The sequence below is a fragment of the Pelophylax lessonae genome, assembly GCF_965119305.1.
Source record: "Pelophylax lessonae genome assembly, chromosome: 10".
NCBI lineage: Eukaryota > Metazoa > Chordata > Amphibia > Anura > Ranidae > Pelophylax > Pelophylax lessonae.
This window is the reverse complement of record NC_138777.1, coordinates 177,043,115-177,069,592: the sequence shown is the minus strand read 5'-3', so window position 1 is coordinate 177,069,592 and position 26,478 is coordinate 177,043,115. Positions and strand designations below refer to the sequence as shown.

The 26,478-nt window shown below is 44.2% G+C and overlaps 1 protein-coding gene across 1 annotated transcript in view; it reads left to right on the top strand.

The window, feature by feature from the left end:
• NECAB2 (N-terminal EF-hand calcium binding protein 2) overlaps window positions 1-26,478 on the top strand; it is a 389,351-nt gene extending 362,873 nt beyond the window's left edge. The window contains exons 11-13 of the mRNA XM_082269903.1: window positions 6,528-6,605; window positions 20,575-20,666; window positions 25,787-26,478. Coding sequence (XP_082126029.1) covers window positions 6,528-6,605; window positions 20,575-20,666; window positions 25,787-25,815 — 199 coding nt within the window. The 3' untranslated portion in view covers window positions 25,816-26,478. The remainder of the gene's footprint in view (window positions 1-6,527; window positions 6,606-20,574; window positions 20,667-25,786) is intronic.

Genomic DNA, 26,478 nt, shown 5'->3' with positions numbered 1-26,478 from the left:
CTAGAATGGAGGATGTTGGTAGAGGCGATATTCACATGGAGCTGATGATATGCCCAAAATAAGTCTAGAATGTTAACGTGCACTGCAGTAAAGTAACCCATTTGCTGCCAGTGCAAACCAATGTAAAATTTAAAGTATATGTACACTTTCTGTAAAACAACCCATTCAGTTTAAAATTGAAAAGAGAGGCAACATATTTGTGTGTATATACAGATGCATCTAAAAATTTTAAATATAATAAAAAAAAATGTTATTTCAGTAATTTTATTCAAAAAGTGAAACTCCTATATTATATAGATTCACCTTACAAACAGATATATTTCAAGCATTTCTTTCTTTTAATTGTGATGATTATATCTCACAACTAGTAAAAACACAAAATTCAGTATCTCAGAAAATTTGAATATTGTGAAAAGGTTCAATATTGTAGACTCATGGTGTCACATTTTTAATCAGCTAACAAACTCAAAACACCTGTAAAGGTTTCCTGAGCATTTCATTGGACTCTCAGTGGGGTTCAGTAGGTTACACAATCATGGGGAAGCCCTGACAGTTGTCCAGAAGACAGTCACTGACACCCTCCACAAGGAGGGTAATTTACAAAATGTCATTGCTAAAGAAGTTGGCTGTTTACAGAGTGCTGTATCCAAGCATATTAATGGAAAGTTGAGTGGAAGGAAAAAGGGTGGTAGAAAAAGGTGCACAAACAACAGGGATAACCGCAGCCTTAAGAGGATTGTAAAGCAAAAGCCATTCAAAAAATTAGGGGAGATTCACAAGGAGTGGACAAGGGCTGGTGTCAGTGCTTTAATAGGCACCACACACAGACATATCCAGGCTACAACTGTCGCATTCCTTGTGTCAAGCCACTCCTGAACCAGAGACAATGTCAGAAGCGTCTTACCTGAGCTAAGAAGAAAAAGGGCTGTTCTGTTGCTCAGTGGTCCAAAGTCCTCTTTTCGCAAGAAAGTAAATTTTACATTTAATTTAGAAATCAAAGTCCCAGAGGAAGAGTGGAGAGGCACAGAATCCAAGTTACATGAGGTCCAGGCTGAAGTTTCCACAGTCAGTGATGATTTGGGGAGCCGTGTCATCTGCTGGTGTTGGTCCACTGTGTTTTATCAAGTCCAAAGTCAGTGCAGCCTTCTACCAGGAAATTCTAGAGCACGTCATGCTTCCCTCTGCTGACCAGCTTTATGGAGATGTTGATTTCATTTTCCACCAGGACTTGGCACCTTCCCACACTGCCAAAAGTACTAATATGGGGTTTAATGGTCATGGTATTACTATGCTTGATTGGCAAACTCGTCTGACATAAACTCCATAGAGAATCTATAGGGTATTGTCAGGAGGAAGATGAGACACCAGACCCAACAATGCAGACGAGCTGAAGGCAGTAATGAAAGCATCCTGGTCTTCCATAACAACTCAGCAGTACCACACCTCCATGCACGTCGCATTGATTCAGGAATTCATGCAAAAGGAGCCCCGACCAAGTGCATACTATACTGTACATGGACATACCTTTCAGTAAGTCAACATTTCTGTATTAAAAATCCTTTTTCTCTTTCATTCATTGATGGAAACCGTTAACCATATTTAGAACCTAACCTACAGGAGAAGGACACTAGGCAGAAAAAAAGATTTAGCTACGCCTATAGGCAGTCCTAGGTGGTATACATCCCCCTCTCTGCTATAGGCCTTCAGTTTTTTCTGCCTAGTCAGGAGTTAGGACCTAGTTCCCTGCCGGAATCTCTGGCTTTGGCATTTTTTTTTCTCTTGTTTTTTTCTGTGAGATCTACATTCAACTGCCGGGCTGGGCGATGGGCTGAATGGCTAGATCCAGTGGTCCCCCCAGTCTGGCTAGTGAGCGCACGCAAACCAGAGCTCTGCTCTGGGTCAGCCAGGACATAGCCCCACTGGATGAGGGCTGGTCTGCTAGTTAGACAGCTTGCAAGGTTGCATACGACCAGGTCTTGGCTCGAGTCGACAGCCCCCCATTTCGATGGTGAGGAGGTTCTGTCTAGAGTGATGCCCACCTGGTTCCTGATATGGTGAGTAGCTTTCCTCCCTCTCACCCTGGATGTGATTTGGGTTGGACGCGGGTCTCTCCCTGGAAGGTTGGACCCTCTGGGGTAGCGCGGTGGGTTGGGAAGTGATGGGGGATGGTATGCTGCACTGTACCAATGGGGACGGGAGAGCGGGTGGGCACACTTGCGGCAGATGGACTTCACGGCTTGGGGGGGAGGGGCGCTGGCTGCTGATGGTGGTCCTGTGCCCAGATCCCTCCTCTCCATGGTGGCTGTGGTCAGGGCTCAAAGGATCCCTCCAGGAAGCCTCATGAATGCCACGTGTGGTGCCCATTTTGCCGTGGTTGGCACCATTTCTATGGTGCCTGTGTGAATCTATTGACCGGTGGCCATTTTTGTGTAGTCCGGCGGCCTTGTTCAGGTGGTGCCTCTGGGCAGCAATTTTAGGTGTGGGAGCTCCTCCTTTTCCCCTGATGTTGACTCCTGGGTTTTTCTTTTCCCCTGGACACCGCACGTGAATACTGAGCACAGTCCCTCTTTCCATCGGGGCGGCCGCTACATCTGGTGGCAAACAGTGGTGGGATGGTTCTTTTCCCCTAGAGGAGATGCTACATCTGGTTCCGAAAACTGAATGAGCGCATAGAGAATCTCTATGGAGGCTTGAAGCGGTCAACCTTGAAGGATTTGTTGGAGAACCGTGACCGACCAGCAAATAACCGTACCAAAAAGGAACTACTTGCTGAGCTGATAGAAATGAACCAAAACAACGGTATGACTGAAACAGTAGCCCTGAACCTGGAGGATGAGTTGATGCAGACCATGCGTATGCGGTTGGCGTTGTATTGACCCAATCAGACATAATTTCCCAGGTGATTAACCGGGAGAGGCGACAATACCAGTTGCGCATGGTGGAGATCCAGAGACCAGTGAGCCTATCTATGGAGAACGCTCCAGCCCCAACAGAGCGGAAAAAAATACCCTTCGCAGCCTTTAAGAGTTTCCAGGAATCGGAAGGGGAAATAGATGGCTACTTAGCTGACTTTGAGAGACAATGCACTTTACACAAAGTACCAACGGACAAATGGGTCACCATCCTGGCCCGGAAGTTAACAGGTGGTTGAGCTGATGATATTAGCATCTGCTATGAGTCTGACTGTTCGGTTGTTTGTTCGGTAGATGAATAACGTGAACATAAAATGAGATAGAAGGCAATGTCATCCCAAACTCATAGGAGAATGAAACTAAGGGGTTTACAATCCAGGGACAGGGTGATCCATCACATCCCCTTTTTACCTTATGGAGTCTAAGGAGCATGTTTCCCCACATGACCCTCTCTCAGAGGGCAGCAGGACAGCAGTCCTGGAGTCCTTTGTTTCCTGGGTGGAGGTGGCCTTTGGGCGGCGGGCTAGTAAAAAGAATCCCCCGTGCTCGCCTGCCTCATCTGTCTCTACAGATCCTGAATCAGACTCTGCCGCCACGATTGTGGCCCACCCAGTGGGGTTTTGTAGCCACCTTCCCTGATATATCAGATAGTGAGGATGACTCCTCCACACCTGTAGCTGCGCACGAGAAGGTGCTGGTTGACGCACTGATTACATCTGTGCGGGAGACTTTAAAAATGAAGGATGCAGCAGGGACTTCGGTAGAGGTGGCTGTCCCCTTTGGCACCCACAAGCTGTCTCACATGGCAAAAGTGTTTCCTTGTCCCTTCTATTTTGACAAGTTTGTCTATAAAGATTGGGAGAGCCCAAAATGTTCCTAAACGTTTTGCTGTGTGGTACCTCTTTGAAAGTCTGAAGAAGTGCACTGTCCCACCAGTGGTGGACCCCCCTGTCCCCAGGTTGATCAAAGCAACCATGATTCTCCAGCTTTTAAGGATCTGGCAGACAGGAAAACAGAGTCTGTGGCCAACAATATGTTCACTATTGCTGGTTCAGAGCTGAGGCCAGTCCTGGCCATTGCCCTGAGTGGGCTAAACTTTCGTGCCGTGACCTAGGGGGTGAGCAGATTCCCCCTACCATTGCTGAGTTGGCGGACCAGTTTGTCCATGGGCTGCAGTTTGTCTGCGATGTCTCTTTGGATGCGGCTCCCCTGATTTCTAAGGTATCTGTTTCGGCAGTGGTGCTTAGATGTGTATTGTGGCTTAAGTGTTAATCTGCAGACCAGACTTTTAAAAAAGCTCTGACTGATTTACCCTTTTAAGACAATCGCCTGTTTGGGTCCCCTGGCTGGTTTCCGGGCCCGTGGACCTCCTTGTTAAAGGTCAAATTGGTCCACAAAGTGATACTGTCCAGTTACAAGATAGAGTTTCGGATTGGCCTCGCCGGTCTTGGTATGCCGATCTGGTGCGATTGGTCACCGACATCCCTTGGAGACTACCTCTCAGGGAGGATCTGCTGTCTCTTTAACATCCTGGGTCAATGATTCCGACAATGCTGAAGGCTAGGAAGTCTACCTCTAGGAAGATTTATCATCGTACTTGGAAAACGTACATATTATGGTACGAGTCGATCGGTTTTCATGCTCATTCTTTTTCGGTGGGTGGCGGAGGTGTTGAGCAGAAATTGGCTTTGAGTACCATCAAGGGCCAGGTGTCAGCCTTGGTGTTCTTACTTCAGCGACCCTTGGCCACGCACTCTTTGGTGCTTACTTTTATTCAAGGTGTTCAGCATCTGACGCCACCGGTGCAGTCTCCTCTACCGCCATAGGATTTAAATTGGGGGTTTCAGTTCTCCAGAAGCCTCCCTTTGAAAATATTCGGGAGATTCCCCTGCTTACGCTGTGTCAGAGGGAAGCTTTTTTGGTGGCCATCACCTCTGCTCTCAGGGTGTCATAACTGGCAGTGTTATCTGGTGGTCCACAAACATAAGGTAGTTCTTCGCCCATGTCTGTCGTTCCTTCCTAAGGTGGTCTCTGACTTCCATTTGAATGAAGACATTGTGTTGGCTTCCCTGTGTCCCAGGCCCAAACCTATGGAATTTTCGTTGCATGTCCTGGATGTGGTTCAGGCGCTTTGGGTGTATCTGGCACGGAGGTCAGACTCACTATTTGTGATCACGGATGGGCCAAGAAAGGGGATGTCCGCTTCTTCTGTGACTGTTTCCAGATGTATCAGACAGACGATGACTCGGGCCGATTCTATTAAGGGTGAGGTTACTCCTTTCTCTGTAACGGCGCACGCTACTGGGGCGCTTAGCATTTCTTGGGCCTTCCATCATCAGGTGTCAGTGGCACAGGTTTGCAAGGCGGCCACTTGGTCATCGGTGCACACTTTTACTAAGTTCTACAAAGTGGATGTGTTGGCATATGCAGATGCTTCCGTTGGCCGCAATGTTTTGCAGACTGCTGTTTACAGGGTCTGTTCCCCCTTTTGTTGTATTGTTCAGGTTGGGCTTCAGTTGTTTTTTGTTGAGCTCCTGTTTGCCTGGTTGGCTGTTGTTTTTAGCCTTGGGATTTTTTTGCTGTCCCACCCCTCATGTTTGCCACATCTTGGAGACGTCCCTATGGTTCTGAATATGGTGAGCATTTTTCGTCAATGAAGGAAAGTCAAAGAGAAAACATGATTTTTGTACTTACCTTAAAATACATTTCTCTGAGTTCATTGATGAGCACAGCACCCACCCCTCTATGGGGTTTTGATACTTCTGACACTGCTTTTTACTAAATTGAAGGCCTATAGAAGAAAGGGGGATGTATACCACCTAGGACTGCCCATAGGCATAGCCAAGTCTTTTTTCTGCCTAGTGTTCTACTCCTGTAGGGGGCAATATAACCCTATGGTTCTGAATATGGTGAGCTGTGTCTGTCAATGAACTCAGAGAAATGGATTTTATGGTACAAAAGTACAAAAATCCTATTTTTTTTTATTTTTTTATTGGTCTTATTTAATATTCAAATTTTCTGAGATACCGAATTTTGGGTTTTCACTCGCTGTAAGCCATAATCATTGAAATTAAAAGAAATAAATACTTGAAATAGATCACTATGTGTGTGTAATGAATCTATATAATATATGAGTTTCACTTTTTGAATTGAATTTCTGAAATAAATCTACTTTTTGACAATATTCTAATTTATTTGAGATGCACCTTTATATATATATATATATATAATACACAAATATTTTGCCTCTCTTTTCTATTTTAAAATGAATGGGTTGTTTTACAAGGTGAGGGTTTACATATACTTTAAATTTTACATTGGTTTGCACTGGCAGCAAGTGGGTTGCTTTACTGCAGTGCACATTAACATCCTTGCAGTAAACGCTCAATAACATTGTGAGGATGGCTGTCTTTTTTAACGAATTCATAACTTAAATAGTGTTTTTATATCTGTCAGGTGTTCACCTTTCAAGTTAGCACACTATCATTATGTGTACTTTTATTGTGAGATTATGTTTATGCCAATAAGGGAGGATGAATATGATATGTGTCAGTTTTTACTCTGAGACGCTATGAACACCCCAGCAATTCCTGCATTCTATCTGCTTTATTTCAGTGTTACTGCTGTAAGACTGCCGGATATGGTAACATTCATTGTATATGAATTCTGGGAAACCGAGGAGGATTGGAAGAGGTAAGTGACCTGGTGTCTGGATTTTAATGGGGAATTGCCTATGTTAAAAACATATAGTAGCTATGAAAGAACAAAATATGTTATTGTAAAAAATGAAGGATCAGTTATAAAAACTTGCTGGGAATAAACCAGACAATTTCTCAGATTATAGTAAATATGTCAAATTTTGTAAAATATTTTGTTTACAAAGTAGTAGAAAGGCAAAACTGTGTTATAAATAAAATACATTTTGGTAAAATATACAAATATAAAAGGTATTTTTGGCATGAGTTTTGTAATTAAACATAAACAGGATTTGAAGCAGTGTTGAAGGAACTGGACTCTTAATATCACCAAAAACCTTTGTATAGGAGGGATTGGATGCACGCTAACTGACACATCCAAAACCCTGAAATTGCAAATCAGTTTACAGCCTGCATAGCTCATGTGCTATTTCTAGGCACACACTGTGGGTCTGCACACAACATGTATCATATCCCATACCGTGTGGGTTTACAGCCTGTGTATATCATAGAGGTACGTACGGACTATAAGATCCTGGCTGATATGCACTGGCATCCTGGGGTCATTAGGAAGCCTCGGAAAAGTTGTATCTGTGTCTTGTGTGTAGGGACCCTAAATGAACCCATGAATATGAGAAGATAGTTGCCCAGTCTATCTGCTTACATTAGATTGATGGATAACCTTATGTTTGTGGGAGACCTTTGACTCTGCCTGCAGGCTGCTGTCATTGGTAGTCAGTTGCACAGGTTATAAAATGTGTCTTGATTGCTAATGTTAAATCACAAAAAAAAGTCTGTACTGGCTCCTTGCCCACAAATCTCTGCTCCTTCCCCATGCATCCTATAAGCTATACAGTTTCAAAGCTAAAATGTGACTTTCACTTTCTTACTGGGGGACATTATAACCAATACTTAGAGTAAATCCACATTTGTTGAGAAAAAACAATCCCTCTGTGTGATCAATGTCCATTGCAAGGATGCTAGCAAACATTGTTGCAAATTCCTGTTTCTGCTGTGAAGAAAAAGCAGTTTGTTCCATTATGTCTTTTGAATACCGATTCTGAATGGGAATTACCAATTAATTTTAATCAGCTTGTGCATTTTCTGTGTTCTAATGAGAAACGTTGCAGTGTCTGCATCATAAGAAGTGATCAACCCTTAGGGAGTATATCACTAAAAATTGCTTTGTCAGGTTTTAGAATTGGAAACTGTAGGCAATAGTAGATAAAGCAAAAAACCAAAAAGGTGGGGGGAATAAATCAACATCATAAGCATACCATGCCACCAATAGGGTACTTGTCTACTAACCAAAGAGATGCATACAAAAAAAGGGGGATTTGTATTCTCCTAGAGGGTTAAGCTCTCCATTGATACAAAGAAGTGGTTAGTAAAAGACAAGTTAGACAGGTAGTGATTGCTAAAGTGCATAGATTTATTGAATTATATTTATTAAAAAAGAGAGCTAGTACAAATACAGTTATAGCTCTTATGAAAATCACAGTGTATAAAAATTATTTTCCCAACCACCAAACGTGATGTAATGCACACTAAACAGACAACAATGAACATAAAACAAAAAGTCACTATATAGCATCTGGACGCAGTGAGATATGTGGAATATGTACAGTAAGTCAGCATGACATAGTCATATATGTGTAGCAAAAATATCAAGTCTATGCTGACTGCATATTGCACTTAGCCCTGATGTGGCCTAACTTTAATGGAAGTAGGGAAAGGCGGTTTCCATGATGTAATGAGGCCACTTATTGTGTGTAGCATGCACGTTCATCTGTTAGAATCAGTTCCTTGGTGAAGGTGTATAGATACAATGAGTGACGTCTCAGATAATGACAGATGACAGGAGCATCACAATGATGGGATGTACACTGAGTGTGGAGAGCAAGGGGAGAGTAGATTAAAGTGTTGAAAGAGTGGCATCCGATAGCCATATCTTGGGATGTAATCATTGAGGGGGCATGCAGATAGATAGTGGGAACTATCTTAGTGGAGAGCGAGTTGATCATACCACACCCAAACCAATGCTGGGATTGATCACATGAAAGTAAAGTCAGCATGGGTTGTTACTGGCAGTCCTTCAGCTCCAGCTCATCCAGTCTGTTTATGGTGTATGTTCAACTTAGTTCCGTTATATCACCGTGCAGCCCAGACTCATGGACATCCATCACAGGCGGAGTCCACTGCCCTCTTACGGTCCGCCGGACTTCTATTGGCGCCAACAGGGAAGTAATAGTGGTACAATATATAGCCCTTCGCTCAATGCAGAGTGTCAACTTCCACTGTCAGAGGCCATGACGCGTGAGTGACGTCAACGCGTTTTTGCTATGTGCTTGCGTAGCTTCTTCAGGATAGCGTTTCCTCTACCGTGCTCTCCTAATATACGGTTCATTCCAGTGAAGGGGTCGCCCTTTATTTTAAAATGACATTGTCCTCAAGGTCTGTTCTTTATTTATGTGCAGACTTAACATACAGACATTCACACTTAGTGTTCATTCAGTCAAGTCTCTTCCATTCTTTTGTGTTTAGATTTTATTCAGGGAGTTAGGGTTCCTATTTACAATTACTATAGGGATCGTTGAAGGAAGATGGTGGCATTATGCAAGGTGAATAAGTCAGGGTTGTTTTAATAGTATTTCCTGTTATTAGTTCAGTAGAGAGTAGAGAGTCTGTCTGAGATTCCACTAGTCTATATCTGTTTTATTCCTCCAAAAACACCTGGACATTAATTTATGTGTTTAAGCCAAGAGGAATTAAAGATTGGAGCAAATATATCCACCATTTTTCTTTCTTCAAAATAACTTTATCGAAGTCTCCCCTTCTGGGTGACAGCTTGAGGGCATAGATGCTCTTGACCTTCATGCCCTCCAAGCTGCCCCCATGGACCTTTTGAAAGTGCCTAGCCAGGGAGTATCGCACCAAAAATTGCTTTGTAAGGTTTTAGCATTGGAAACTGTAGGCAATAGTAACAAAAGTTCCACACTAGAAAGATTCACAGCATGCTTACCTTCAGGCCCCTTGTCGTCAGACACAGTGCTACCCCTCTTTCCTCCTGCACAGGGGCATCAGGGCATTAAGTAACCCTCCCCTCAGAGACATCTATTTTTTTTCCTATCTCTTCTTAGTCCACTTCTGTCCCCTTTTCTGCTGTTCCTGGTCAAGGTCGTGAGCATCTTAACTTGTCTACCTCCAAGTACCATGTAGTTCCTGTTGTGTTTTTTCAGCCTCTCTATTAGGTTTCATCCACACTGATCCCTTTAGGCAAAATTCCTTGGAATTGTATTCCTCTCAACTGGTAAATTCTAGACACGGAGAAGAGGTTCACATATCTAGGTGCGCCTCAGACCCTGCATTGCAGGTGAATGCTGTCTTTGTAGTACCCCGTGTTTCAGGAAGCAGAAAACTCTAGTTTCTTGCTGCATGAATCCTATAACAGTAATATGGAATAAGATAAGATAAGAATGATAAGAATTACCCATCCCCCACCCAGTAATATGGAATAGCTTAAAGTAGTACAATGAGGACACAGGTCTTATGCTCTTGAAACTGCTTGCTACAAACTGAAGCATATGAGGGAAAGGTGAGGTTATCCTAGTTTTTTGCTTGCCAGTGTCCAGTTCTTATACAGATGGCAATATAATTCCAGCAGTATCTGAGTTCCTGTGTCCCTTGATGGACTCCAAAAAAGGGTTTTTCTCTGTCGCTCATTGACAGACGTAGTCCTCGTTGATTAATAACAACTCGGGTTATACTGCCCTCTACAGGAGTAGGACTAGACAGGAAAGAAAACATTCTGGCCACACCTTAGGGGCAGTCCCAGAGGGTATATCCTCTCTCTCTCTGCTACAGCAAATCTGTTTTTTTCTGTCTAGTTAGGAGTAAGGACCTAGATGCCTTGCTAGGATCTTCGGTCCTGGCAGGAATTTTTCTTAGAAAGATTTTTTTAGACAGCTTTTTTTCCAGTTTCCTGGAGATCTTCAAGCAAGCAAGCTGTAACTGGGCGACGGGCTGGATGTTGAGATCCAGTGGTCATCCCAGTTCAGCCTACGAGCGCCTGCAGGCCATAGCTCCGCGCTGGGTCGGCCGCGACATAGTCCCACTGGACGGGGACTGACCCTGCGAGTTAAACGTCTCGCCTGAACGCCAATGACCAACAGAGTCACGGCGTCCGTATTGGTCAACAGCCCCCCCACCCCGGTGGAGAGGGGTTCTGTCAGGAGTGGGCGCCCGCCTGGTTCCGGTATGGTGAGTAGTATGTTCCCCCTCCCCCCCTGTCGGGTTTGTGGTGGACGCGGCCCCCTCTCTGGAATGGTAGGATGGGTCTCCCCTCTATCCTATAACAGGTCACAGATCCCCCAATTTGAGTGTGATTTTTTGTGAACAGAAACCAGGAGGCTTGGTTTGGGAGCTGACTATCTAAGGTCATTGCAAAACTGTAAGGGTGACTGAAGTCAGTGGCAGTACTATAAGGGGCATTACTATTGAAGTAAAGGTATCCTACCTGTCAGAGGTGTACACAGGCCGATGCCTATGCCTGAGTCACTGCAGTCCAGATCGTCATTCCTCCAGCAAACGGTCACTTCGGAAGGACAGAGGGCTGCCTCCCGACGGCCCACGGACCGCATGCGGCCCGCCAGGGTCCTGTACCGCAAGACACTCCCGCAGGCCGCCAGGCCGAATATAGACATCCCGCAGGCCGCTGCTAGCCCTACACAGGCCGCCGCCATTGTCTTGCAGATCGCACGAGGCCGCCATATTGGCGTAGCCTCGTGTCTCCAGCATGGGGGCGGCCATGTTTGAGGTGACCAAACACCTCGAGGAGCTAGGGGGAGGTGCTGGAAGGCATGCAAAGGGGCGGAGCCGCCTCCTTTTACCCGGGAAAGCCAGCCAAAGACTTCCTGTCTGTAATAGACAGTGCTGGAACAGGTTGTATTGAAACTTCTGAGCATCAAGTGGTGAGCCTTGGGGTCTCTCTCTCTCTCTCTCTGTAGGGGTCCCTAAGCAGGTAACACTGAGGGGCGCTGTGGCGCTGGGGGTCTAAAAAAAAAAAAAAAAAGTTTTATTTTTTTTTGGCAAATTTTTTCCGGCAAGTGTCTGGAATAATCATGGACCCTGCCACACAGGTACCTCCACCTGATCCCCTCGAGGTGGCCGCAGGACCCTCCAGTTCACAGAGTATTGATGCATTCACAGCAGTTTTGGAGTCTTTGGTGTCTCGGGTGGAGATGGCCTGTCAGGGATGGGGGTCAAGAAAGCGACCCCCGCCTACCCCTATTTCATCTGATGCTTCAGATTCAGATTCTGAGATGGTCATTGCAGCTGCAGGTCCCTCTGCAGGGGCTGTTGTCTCAGGTAAAGTTCCCTCAGACAGTGAGGAGGACGTTCCTGCCTCCGCCATAGCACAAGAAGAAGCATTGGTGGACGCACTAGTTGTGGCGGTCCGGGAAACCTTAAGACTTGAGGTTTTACCGGCAGAGGCAACCGAGATGGAAATTCCCTTCGGTACTAGTAAGCCGACCAAGACGGCAAAGGTTTTTCCCTTACCCAAATGTTTTGGTAATAAAATTAAAGAGGAATGGGATCATTCAAAACTTACCTTTACTGTTTCCAAGCGCATTGCTAGACGCTATCCGTTTGAGGAATCCCTCATTAAGAAATGGACGGTACCACCAGTGGTGGATCCACCTATTTCCAGACTGAATAAAGCCACTGTTATCCCGTTGGATGACGCTCCGTCCTTTAAGGATCCGGTGGATCGGAAGATGGAAGCGGAGTCCCGCACTATTTTTTCCCTGATAGGGTCAGCCTTTAGACCAGTGATTGTCATTGGTTTAGTTTCACAGACATTAACGGAATGGGCAAGATTGGTACGCCATGACCTAAAGGGGAAAGGTATCCCCCAGGCAGCATCTGATTTGATGGAACAAATTATACAAGGACTGCAGTTCGTCTGTGACGCAGCCCTGGATGCCACCCCCTTGTTAGGGCATGCATCGATGTCAGCGGTAATCCTCAGACGTGTGCTGTGGTTAAAATGCTGGTCAGCGGATCTAGGTTCCAAAAAAGCCTTGGCGAATCTCCCCTTTCAGGGGAATCGCCTATTTGAGGCCACCTTAGATGAGATCATTAAGGATGTCACTGGGGGCAAGAGCACTTTTTTGCCGCAGGCTGCTAAAGCTAAAGGACCTCGTAACAAGCGTGGACCTTTCTTTGCCGCTCATAAAGGGTTCGTTCGCTCCGCTGGGGCGAGCGGGAAAGGCAAAGCCCCTCTAGGAGGGTTCAAGAGGCGCTGGTCGGGCAAACAAAAGGCCGACTCAGCCAAACCTGAAGTTAAGGCTAATACAGCCTGAAGGTGCGCCCCCACCCGGCTTGAGGGTGGGGGGACTTCTTCACCGGCATTCAGAGCTAGAGCCTTCCTGAATCTCGGACTAAGGGGTTCAGGAGATCATACGATCAGGACACAAGATCGAGTATCGTTCACTGCTACCGGTGCGATTCTTCCCTTCCAACATTTAGGTGCTACAGGGAGCGGTAGTTCCCGTTCCCTGAACAGATCATTTTCTTTACCTTTTCCAAAGATTAGTCTCAGTTCCCTACAGGAATCGGATCCGGTTGAGCAAACAGACCAAGGAGCCTCTAGTCTGGTGACTTCGGTCTCTAATGCTCAACCAGGAGAAATCATCACTCCTGATAAGAATCAAGTTTCTGATAAATGTGTGGGAACAGAGAGCGATCAGACTTTGTCGGATTGCCTGGACCAAGCAGCTCTAGGGCAGCCTGGTTCAGATCCAGTCAGACAATATCAGGGTGATGACTTGGGTCGATCACCAAGGAATTTACCATCTGTGTCTTCATCAGAGCATCCCGGAGGTGGATCTGTTGGCATATCGGCTCAACAGGAAGACGCGGAGGTTGGTAACGCGCGCCCGCGATCCTCTAGCGGACGCAGCAGGAGACGCGCTGAACGGCCTAATAAGGCAGTATCAGCTACTATACGTCTTCCCCCTTCTCAAGTTGCTGCCGAGATTTCTCCGCAGGATAGAGATGGAGGGAACTCCAGTTATCCTGGAAATTCTAGACTAGCCTCGTCAGGCCGGTCAGGCCGACTTGGACATGCTAGTCGCGGACGCTCCTTGGAGACTTCTTCTCAGGGAGGATCTGCGGTCTCAAGGACCGATCTTCCATCGTGCTTTACAGTCGCTGGTTTTAATGGCCTGGCCATTGAGACCCAGGTACTGAAGGGCAGAGGGTTGTCAGCTTCAGTTATTCCTACTCTAATTAAAGCAAGGAAAGCGACTTCCAGCAAAGTCTATTATCGCACATGGAAGACTTATATTGCGTGGTGTGAATCTTTGGGATTTCCCCCACGTACCTATTCGGTGACCCGAATCTTGGCTTTTCTGCAAAAGGGGGTTGAGCAGAAATTATCCTTGAGCACCATCAAGGGTCAGGTTTCAGCATTAGCAATCTTCTTTCAGAAGCCTTTGGCTACTCATTCCTTGGTGCAGAATTTCATCCAGGGGGTGCGGCACTTGGCTCCGCCAGTCCGCGCGCCCTTACCACCTTGGGATCTTAATTTGGTTTTGTCGGTTCTGCAGAAACCTCCCTTTGAAAATATCAGGGAGATTCCCTTGCTTACATTATCCCAGAAGGTGGCCTCCTTGGTGGCTATCACTTCTGCACGCAGGGTGTCAGAACTGGCTGCATTATCATGCCATTCCCCATACCTAGTGGTTCATAGGGATAAGGTAGTTCTTCATCCGAAGCCATCCTTTCTTCCTAAGGTGGTTTCAGACTTTCATCTGAATGAAGATATTGTGCTACCTTCCTTGTGTCCTCAGCCCAATCATCCTCGGGAATATGCGTTGCATTCCTTGGATGTGGTTCGGGCGATCAGGGTATACCTGAAGGCTACGGAAACGTTCCGTAAGACGGATTCACTTTTTGTGATCACGGATGGCCCCAGAAAGGGGTTGCCTGCATCTGCCGCGACTATCTCCAAATGGATTAGACAGACGGTGGTACAGGCTTATTCTATTAAGGGTCGGAATCCTCCGTTCCCTGTTAAGGCGCACTCCACTCGAGCGCTCAGTACTTCCTGGGCCTACCGCCATCAGGCGTCAGTGGTCCAGGTGTGCAAGGCGGCCACCTGGTCGTCAGGTACATACCTTTACGAAATTTTATAAAGTTGATGTGATGGCATCGGCGGATGCCTCATTTGGCCGCAAGGTTTTGCAGGCCGCAATTTGAGGAGACCGGTGGTCTACCTCGAGGGTTTTTTTCCGTTGGAATTTCAGTTGAGTCTCATCGTGTGATTGATGAGCCTTTAAAACTTCTAGTTGGCACCGGTTGGGTCTTCTAGATTGGATTTTGATTTCTATTTTCCCACCCCTCATTTGTGGTACTGCTTTGGGACGTCCCGAGTTGTTATTAATCAACGAGGACTACGTCTGTCAATGAGCGACAGAGAAAAATGGATTTTTGTAAAATCTTACCGTAAAATCCTTTTCTCTTAAGCTCATTGACAGACGTAGTACCCGCCCCTCTGTTTTTGAGTTGGGTTGGGTTAAATTCTCTAAACACTGCTTTGTGACATAACTGATTTGCTGTAGCAGAGAGAGAGAGGATATACCCTCTGGGACTGCCCCTAAGGTGTGGCCAGAATGTTTTATTTCCTGTCTAGTCCTACTCCTGTAGAGGGCAGTATAACCCGAGTTGTTATTAATCAATGAGGACTACGTCTGTCAATGAGCTTAAGAGAAAAGGATTTTACGGTAAGATTTTACAAAAATCCATTTTTATCCCACATAGAAAAAAATCCTATATCTGTATTTTCCTTGCCTTTCCCTCACCCTGCCTTCCTCCATTTCCCTCCACGTGATATGTCTTCTCCTTCCACCTCACTGATATACATCTATTGTCCCCAGTCCCCTTCACCTACAGCACATATCTCAAGTGTTACCAAAATGTCCCACCCCATGATATATGCCTCCAGCATTCTGACCCCAATCCTCCTACCTAGATACATGCTTCCACCCCCCACACACATATACATCTCCAGAACATGCCTTTCATCTCCTGAACTCACTTTCAAGGTCTGCTCCTCCTTCAGAACATGACTCCGCCATCCTTAGTTCTCCCTACCACCAGAACACGCCTCCATTATCCATAGCCCCCTCCACCTCCAGAACAAGTCTCCACCATCCCCATCCCATTTGTCTCCAGAACATGTGCCCATTATCCCTGGTCCTTACATCTCCAGAAAATGCTTTCATTGTCCACAATCTCCTCCACCTCCAGATCATTCCTCCTCCATTCTGAGTCCCTTCCACTTCCAGAATGTGTGTCCACTGATCCACTTTTCCAAACAGTGAGTTTATTGAAAACTTTAGTGCAGTACAATTAAAATAGCTCAGTAAAAGAGAATCTGAACAAGTACAACAATACACACAGTGTACAGTAAATAAAGATGGGCAACAACCAAAATGCAGGTATACAGAGTACAACCGGTTAGTGCTAGCCAATATAGGTCGGTAGTGGTGCATGAAGATAAACAAAGACAGAAACCATGTAAGGCGGGCAGTGTTCAGAACAAACGTATACATTAGTGTCTGGACAACTCACCCACCTGTCCCAAATTTTATCAAACTTGGCGGGACATCCCCTGTGTTTATAGAGCAATTTGTGAAAGGGAATATTGGTATTTACCTCACGTATCCACCTAGCCAAGGTTGGGGGATCACTGCGCATCCAAGTCCTAGCTATCAGTTTCCCAGCCACAAACAGCGTCTCCTGCAAGAATATGGACATAAACTTATTCATATCCCCATCAGGGTATATACCCAGGAGACACTGCTTGGGGTCCAGTTGCAGCGGAGACCCCATCTTGTCATGTAGAAAGGCCACTGATCCACTTTTACTTCAGAACATGGTTTCACCGTCTCTGTCACCTCCACCTTCAGAATATGTCTCCACCAACTCCCTCCTGTCCATGTCCAAAACATGCACCTGTGATCAGCAGTCCATTCCCTTTAGCACATTCATCCACCGTCCTCTACACCTTCAGAAGATGCCTCCACCATGCCCAGTCCTCTCCACCTTCAGAGCATGCTTCAACCATCCTCAGTCTCCTATATCTCCAGAACATTCCCCAGCTCCCACAGTTTTCAGGCCATTTCAACACGTTTTTTTAATGATAAAGAATAGGGATCAAGAGAACACAATGCTAGATGTTTTTGATTGAATCAGACTATTTATTAGAGCTGTGGGTGACACGAATGTAAGCAATGAAGGTAGAGCAGTTTACAAGGAAAAATTGGCTGGACTAATGTCAGCTTCATCAGCTCAGCATAGAAAATGCACTCTGTGATTTTCAGTTTAAATAAGTGTAGCATGCAGAAATGCTCAACTGATAATATCCAGAATCAGTGACTAATTAAAGCCATTTCGTCAAAGATCACACGGTTGCAGAGCAAATTTATACAATGTAGTAAATATGTTTGCTTACTAAATTCAGACTGTCAAACCAATGCTAAGTAATTAATAGTCTCAGCGTCTTTTGTTTAAATCTTTGACTCTATAGTCACTCTATAGAGTTTCATGGAGTCTCGGCCTGCAGATAATTATTCTATGTGGCTGCATCTCATGTGATTTGAAAGCGCTCCTGTACTTTAGCAATACCAGATGTAGTAATTGGCTTGCTGCAGAAACATTCAACTAGTATTCAGGTCAGCAATGGCAGTCTCCATGTATCTCTCTGTTAGAGTGGTTGTAAATCCTTACATACTGTATATCCAGTGAAGTGATTGGCCTCAGATGATACACAGAGATGAAACAAATCCTTTTTCATAAATTATACCCAATTATTATCTGCAACCATATGTCCTGGACAGCCTTCTACAACACAGAGATTACTACAGAATCTGGCAGCATAAGAAAGCAGGGGGCAGAAATCTGAATTCACACACTACACAGCTAAGGGAGAAGAACTCTGAACTCTGATTGGATAGAAGGGACACACCCCCATCCATACACTACAGAAGAACAAGCACAACTGTGGCTATCAATTACAGGCCGTGAGCTGGAGCTCTCCTCCCCCATCTTCTTTTTTCTCTTGATGTCCAGAAAAGCTGTCAGAAGTGAGTCATGCTGGTAACCAAAGAACTAGGTAGAAGGAAGAAATGCCACTCAAAGCTTTGGTGAGAGGCAAATATACAGTATAGAGGGATATACTTTGTTCAGGTTTCATGTCTGAGGTTTTTTCAACCACTTAAAGGCAAATTTTAACCACTTCTGGACCGGAAGATTTTCCCCCTTAATGATTAGGTAATTTTATGCGATTCGGCACTGCGTTACTTTAACAGACAATTGCGCGGTCATGCGAGGCTGTACCCAAATAAAATGTATGTCCCTTTTTTCCCAACAAATAGAGTTTTCTTTCTGATCACCTGTGTTTTTTTTTTTTTGGGTTTTGCACTATAAACAAAAAAAGAGCGACAATTCTGAAAAAAACAAAAAACAATATTTTTTCATATTCTGCTATATAACGTTCCCAAAAAAATAAATAAATTAAACATTTTTTTTATAATTGTAGGCCAATTTGTATTCTGCTACATATTTTTGGTAAAAAAAATCCCAATAAGCGTATTTTGATTGGTTTGCGCAAAAGTTATCGCGTCTACAAACTAGGGGAAAGATTTATGCCTTTTTTATTATATTTTTTTTTTACTAGTAATGGTGGCGATCAGTGATTTTATGCGGGACTGCGACATTGCAGCGGACAGATCGGACCCCTAACTGACTTTTTTTTACACTTTTGGGGGGACCAATGACATTACTACAGTAATCAGTGCTAAAAATATGCACTGCTACTGTAATAATGACACTGGCAAGGAAGGGATTAACCCAGAGGTGATCAAGGGGTTAAATGTGAGCATAGGGGGTCCAATGACATTACTACAGTAATCAGTGCTAAAAATAGGCACTTTTACTGTAATAATGACACTGGCAGAGAAGGGGTTAAACCAGGAGCGATCAAGAGGTTAAATGTGAGCATAGGGAGTGTTTTCTAACTGTGGGGGGAGATGGGCTTGTGAAATCAATACAGAGACCTGTGTTCCTAAAAAGGAGGAACACAGGAGCTCTGCATTGATTCCTGAGAGAACAACAGTCTGCTGTGTTTACAAGAGCAGACCGCCATTCTCTCTTCACAGGGAGCGATTGCAGGTGCCTAGCGGCAAATTGCGGCCGTCAGTCCCGTAGATGGGCCTCCTCACTGGTGAGTGGGCGCGCAGGTGCGCCCCCAGGATCGCTGCCTGCAAACCGCTGTACAGGTACGGCGATTCGCGGGAACCTGCCGACCTGCCGCCATATATAGGTGGCTGGTCGGCAAGTGGTTAAACATAAGCATTGCTACCTCTGACCACCAGAGGGGGTGATTTTCACACATTAAACATTGGGAATAGAGTATTCTCTGCTATAACCTTGCACTTTAAAGTACTGTAATTATAAAGGCTTTTTCTTTTAATTAACAATAAACAGGTTTATACTCACTTGCTCTGTGCAGTGTCCCTTACCTCCTATTCTGGGGTCCACCACTGGTGCTTTCCACTCCTCCTCTTCTGCATGTGACCCCATAACAATACTATGGGGACTCACGTATGGGTGCGTCCCCTAGTTGGGTTGTGTGTGTCCATAAACACACACAGTGCGACTCGGCTCCTTCCTCACATAAACCAGTGGTTGACACTGCTCTCAGTGAGTCCTGTGAGACCAGGAAATGGGGAGACAAGATCTGCAACCGGGGACAGTACTGGACTGATACAGGACTAGGTAAGTGTTTGCAATAGTGAAAGTATTCAGTTTTTTTTTTTTTATATTATTTTTATTCAGTTTCAAAGGTTATAATACAAAACAGCCTATTAGGCATTCCCAGGCTCATTTCTATACATACCGGTAGATATTGAAGCACACAAAATTCCCTAATCGAACAAACAACTTAATAAGTACTTTCAATGACTATGTAGGACCGGCAGAGTATCATTAACCTCCCTGGCGGTATGATTAACTCAGATCCGACCAGAAGTGGGAGTGGGTACCTGTCAAAACCCCCCCCAAAAAAGTGCCCAAAACAGAAGAGGAGGGGGGAGGCATAAAGCAAAGCTTCCCCTTTAGGGAGAAGTTCTGCTTTAAAGTGGGAGAGTTCTCCCATGTATGATTTTATCCAGGGGTCTTCAAACTGTGGCCCTCCAGTTGTTCAGGAACTACACTTCCCATCATGCCTAGTCATGGCTGTGAATTTCAGAGTTTTACAATGCCTCATGGGATGTGTAGTTATGCAACAGTTGGAGGGCCGTAGTTTGAGGATCCCTGATTTTACCATTTTACCTATAGGGAAGCCTATAAAAAGGCTTACCTATAGGTAATGTAAATATCTCCCAAACGTTCACCGTAGGAGAGATTGACTTTAGATGCAACTGGTGACATCACCGGTGCATGTGCTCTGAAGGAACAGCATAACTGTCAGAGCCCCCCGTGCTCCAAAGACAACTAAATTCACAAAGACAACTAGCTAATTGAAATGCTTGCCCTATCTTCTGAATGAGCTGGTAACTCCTCAAACATGGACTTTCAGGTATAGATCTTCTACCACATACACCATATTATACCCTGAACCATAAACTCGAGGTTTCATCTGGTAATCAGGACCAATGATTTCATGTAGTTACTCTGTACGATACTTGCCAACGATAAAACAGTATTGAAATGTATTCTACATAATGGACAGATGTATTCAACCAAGGTTATTATTATGTATTGCTCTGTATTACTTTACAATAAAATATTGTGGAAAAAAAAAGAAACACACTTTACAAAGCTATTGGAAAGCCATAGGAAACTTTGTGTACAATCGTAGTTTCGATTCACTAATTAGTTTAACTGTCTTTATCCAGGCATCTGCAGAGTGGACCATGTAAGCAGTTCCAGCATGTGAAGGTTGATGCTCTCATTCAGCCAGAATCCATATCCAGTGTGTCTGTTCCAGGTAAGCTCTCAGACATCTCAAACAGAAGGCTTTAAAGCAAATCTATCAGTCACAACAGTCATTACATAAGATCAACTAGGCAAGGTGCTTGCACATGCTATAATCAGTTCTAAAAATACACGCAAGGAAAAAAAAACTAGCAGGTTCGCTGATCAGCAGTTTAGTATAGCCCTCCAGCTGTCTATTGGTGATAATTAGACAGCTGCTGCTCTTTATAGATCCTCTGGGTGGCAGGAACACATCTAGACAAAAACACAAAACAAGAGAGAGCACAAAGCCGCCCTAGTGTAACTCCGCTTTAATATGGTAAAGTTAAAAATAGAGATAGGCTCAGGCGTGTTCAGGATCCTAGCCCCAACCCACCTGCCCGATCCGGCCAGAAAGCCAACACTGTACACCACCAATCACAGGCAGTGAGATATTTCCCACGGTCCGCAGCTACACAGCCTGGGAAATGTCTCAATGCCTGTGATTAGCGGTGTGCAGTTTCGGCTTCCTGGCGGTATTGGGATCCCGAACACGCCTGGGCCCATTCCTAGTTAAAAACACTACAATGAAATTACAACCCCGACTGCGACCCTTCAATACACTTACCACCTTTGAATCCTTATATATTGACCTCCCGAAATCCAAACACTTATTGTCACAAATGTACAAACTTGTGCTTATCTCACAAACCAAATCTGTCCCCTATTATATTCGAGATTGGGAGAGAGAGCTAGGTCAGGATTCCAGTCCTTCACAGATACAAAGGATGATCAAATTCACACATACTTCCTCTGTTAGCTCACGTATTCAAGAAACATAATATAAATTTCTTACTAGATGGTACAGGGCCCCATCCTGCCTAGTCCAGATTTGTCCGGTGGCCAATGATCGCTGCTGGAGGAGGTGCAACCATTGGGGTATACTTTTTCACCTATGGTGGACATGTTCCATGATTAGGGCCTTTTAGGAGACAATCACCCCATGGATCCAGAAAACAACCCTTTGTCCCATATGGTTCTCTTCCTTACATTTCCTTTTCCACGGGGCCTCATCATTGGCTAAAGTATATAAGAGGAGTGTCACTCCTCACTTACTAAACACAGCCAAATCCCTGATCCCTAAATACTGGAAACAGTATGTATCACGTTGCTGGACTGGAAAAGGGAGGTTGATGCTATTATGGAGGCGGAGAGGTGGATACACATGGTCCAACAAGACAAATTTAAAGACATTTGGTCAGGCTGGATGTATTATTCCTTGGAAATACCTGCTAACTAATTTTGATCCCTGTACTCTACCTCAAACATGTACATAATTGCTACCTGACCATCCTATAGACGTACCCAGCATTATTCGTTACATTGATTGCTACTTTCCCTGTATTCTTTTTTCCTAAAGGTTAGTTTCCCTTCCTACCGCTACCCTTTCCTTTTCTTCCTCCACTTTACTGATGCTTTACTTAAGCCACATCTGCTCACTGTATGCATGCTATACGTGATGGGCCAAGTCAGGTGTGTCTGTATGATGAGGACGCATATCGTACCTTGGTTTACCACCCCCCCCCCCCAATCGCCCACACCCATGCTGACGATGGTGTGGGGATAGGTGGAGAGATTGGGTGCCTTTGGTGTTTGATACACACTTGATCTGTACATGTGTAATGTGCATTTTTGTATTTGGTGGAGTATTTCAATTATGTACATCAGATGTGGAATTTATGCTTCTACCTCTTTGTGATTTTTGTTGCATATATTGCACTTTGTATTTCATAACTTAAAAAACATTCATTAAAAAAAAAAAAAAAAATAGATCCACATCAAGTGACATATAATTGTGAAGTGGAAGAAAAATGATAAATGCTTTTCAAATTTTTTTAGAAATTAATATCTGAAAAGTGTGGCATGCATTTGTATTCAGCCCCCCTAAGTACTTTGTAGAACCACCTTTCCATGCCATTACAGCTGCAAGTCTTTTTGGGTATGTCTCTACCAGCTTTGCACATCTAGAGAGTAACAATTTTGCCCATAATTCTTCAAAATAGCTCAAGCTCTGTCAGATTGGATGGAAAGCCAACAATTTTCAAGTCTTGCCACAGATTCTCAATTGGATTTAGGTCTGGACTCTGACTGGGTCATTCTAACGCATGAATATACTTTGAGATAAATCATTCCATTGTAGCTCTGGCTGTATGTTTAGGGTCATTATCCTGCTGGAAGGTGAACCTCTGCCCCAGTCTCAAGTCTTTTGCAGACTCTAAGGCTGGGTTCACACTATTGCGAATTGGAATGCGGTTTTCCCCGGTTCACACAGCCTGGAGACGGCTGCAGAGCAAACTGCACAGGAGTCCTGTGCGTCTTCTGGTCCATTACAGGTCCGAATTCAGCCAAAAAGTCAGACCGAAATCAGACCTGAAATGGTGAACAGGGACGCACTGGACCCCTGCTGTGAGCCACTCCGCAAAGATATGAACCCAGCCTAATAGGTTTTCTTCTAAAATTGCCCTGTATTTGGCTCCATCCATCTTTCCATCAACTCTAACCAGATTCCCTGTCCCTGCTGAGGAAAAGCATCTCCACAATATGATGCTGCCACCACCATGTTGGTGTGTTCAGGGTGATGTGCAGTGTTAGTTTTACACCACACATAGCGTTTTGCTTTTAGGCCAAAAAGTTCAATTTTGGTTTCATCTGCCCAGAGCACCTTCTTCCACATGTTTGCTGTGTCCCCCACATGGCTTCTTGCAAACTGCAAACGGGACTTATTATGGCTTTCTTTCAACAATGGCCAGTCAGTTTAGGTCACATGTGTCAAACACAAGGCCTGCGGGCTGCATCCGGCCCTCCAGGCCATTTCATGTGGCCCTCGCACCTCTCCTGCAGCTGCAGGAGAGTTCCAGCCCTTCTTTGGTCCTCCTCTAGACCCTGCACATGCTGCTTCCCAGCAATACCCCAGCTTCTTCCCAGCAGCAGCACAAGGTAAGGGGGGTTTACAGTGATGTAAGGGAGGGTGGAGAACTCTTGACTTCTGATGGTGGGGGGGGGGGGGGCTCTTGACATCTGATGTAAAAGGGGGTGGGACATCTAGGCTTACAGATTCAGCCAGCCCCTTGAGGGCAATCATGATGCTTATGCGGCCCGAGAAGACATTGAGTTTGACACCCCTGGTTTAGGTGGACGGCCATGTCTTGGTAGGTTTGCAGTTGTGCCATGCTCTTTCCATTTTCGAATGATGGATTGAACAGTGCTCCATGAGATGTTCAAAGCTTGAGATATTTTTTTTATAACCTAACTCTTCTTTAAACTTCTTCACAAGTTTATCCCTTACCTTTATGGTGTGTTTCTTGGCCTTCATGATGTTGTTTGTTCACTAGGGTTCTCTAACAAACCTTTGAGGGCTACACAGTATTTATCCGGAGATTAAAATACACACATGTTGACTCTATTTACTAATTAGGTGACTTCTGAAGGTGATTGGTTCCACTAGATTTTAGTTAGGGGTATCGGAGTAAAGGGGGGCTGAATACAAACGCATGCCACACTTTTCAGATATTTATTTGTAAAAAGATTTGAAAACCATTTATCATTTTCCTTTCACTTCACAATTTTGTGCAACTTTGTGTTGGTCTATCACATAAAATCCCAATAAAATACATATACGTTTTTAGTAACATGACAAAATGTAGAAAATTTCAAGGGGTATGAATATTTTTTCAAGGCACTGTATATGTGCTATAGCATGACTGTTCCCATGGAAAAGTTTGTTCCCTTTTCTAAAGATTCATTGTCACAGAAATTTTTCTAACATAAAGCATTTTATTGTTAACCCTTTCCACCAACAATTATAGAGTAAAAATGAGATGGTATGTTTACTGACCAAAGGTCAGCTGTCACTTGAGATGGCAGTAATGCATGGCTTGATATTTGCTGTGTGTTTGCAATATTTGGAGTGTAAAGAAACTGATTGTCAAAGGATAAAGAACCCTCCTAAGCTTTAGAAGTGCTTGTAGGGCATTTCTATATTCTTTCAACAGTTTCTTCCTTCTCCCTATAGAAAACCTAAGAAGAAAAAAAATGGAGAAGTTGGGACTTTAAATGAGAGATATTGCAAGGCTGGTTGGACAAAAAATATATACATTTATTGGTACATACATACATACATACATACATATATATTATAATATAGAATACAGAATGATAAGAAAACTTGTAAGTGGTCCCCAAATCCAAGTACATATCAATAAACAAGGCAGAGATTCCAAAGAGTAAAAGGTATTATGATACAAATCATGACATCATGGGACTCGACGCGTTTCGTGGACTGTGTATGCCACTTCTTCAGGAGTAGACGTGTGATACGTATCTAAAAAATAAATTAGTATAAGGAGATTGCAACTATGATGATGAAGGGAACAGGAAGGGGGAAAAAGGGAGAGGGGGGGGACAGAGCCCTCACAATCCCAAACTTACATAAAAGTTATCATGGCACCAGCACTGAATGTAAAGACACGACCATGAGTGCCCCCCATGGGAGCTGAGGGCACACAGAGAAGGCAGGCAAGGAGAGATGCAACACACATGGCGAGTCTGGGTGATTCAAGAGTACACAGTCCACGAAACGCGTCGAGTCCCATGATGTCATGATTTTGTATCATAATACCTTTTACTCTTTGGAATCTCTCTGCCTTGTTGATTGATATGTACTTGGATTTGGGGACCACTTACAAGTTTTCTTATCATTCTGTATTCCATATTATAATATATATGTATGTATGCATGTACCAATAAATGTATATATTTTTTGTCCAACCAGCCTTGCAATATCTCTCATTTAAAGTCCCAACTTCTCCATTTTTTTCTTCTATTGAATAGGGATGGAGATGCACGATACAAAGCCCCTTCGTGCATCTCACTCAAAGTCCCACATCTTCCCCCTCCTTTTTTTTTTTTGCTATAGAAAACCTAATGTTTATGCATGTGCTGCAGCCGTTCATTGGCCATGCTGGCTCTTAGCAGTTTCTAGTTAGATTGTTGACAGGCTCATTTGTTACAGCCCATCATTGTCAGTAAAAGCCGTCATTGTATGCCTGTCTTTGATTTACAGCTCTTGGTTAATTAGATACATTTTTTTTCCAGCTTCCTGGTGTATCCTGAGCCGAGACTGACAGCATTTCTTGTGAAACTGTCCAGATTCTGTCTGTAACATCAGTGGCCCACTGAGACTTGTGTCACCGTCCCACCAGAAGACCTCAATTATTCTGGCTGAGATATGTCTCCTCCTGATGACAATGTTCAAGTGCTGTCTTTTCAATCCACCTAGTGGGGAATGTATTTGCTTGTTATAAAGGGAAATCCTCAGAGAGCCAGCTTATGAAATGCCTCAAAATATAAACATAAAATTAAAAATCAAATTCAAAATAACCATAAGTGAAAAACAGCCTTAGCCAGGATCAAGGAGCCCACCTAGTCACCCATATAAACCAGATCTTTAGGGACTAGGCCCATGACACAGACCTTTAAAACTGCATGTAAAACTAAACCTGACTTTTGTTTATAGGTTACCAATACTCCACAGGTATACAGTAGGATCAAAGTCAATTTTTAAAAGAAATATTATTGAAAACTATTCACAGTAATTCACGTTTAGATGCTGGATTATTTATACATATCACTACTTTGCTGCCCTTTATTAGAAAAAAAACATGGTAGACCCATTCTCATCTTCTGATCCTAGTTCTAACCTTAAAAAGCTTCTCCAGGAAACAGCAAGTCTATGGCAACACTGGCAACTAACCATTTGTTGGCTGTGACCTCACAGAACACTGAAA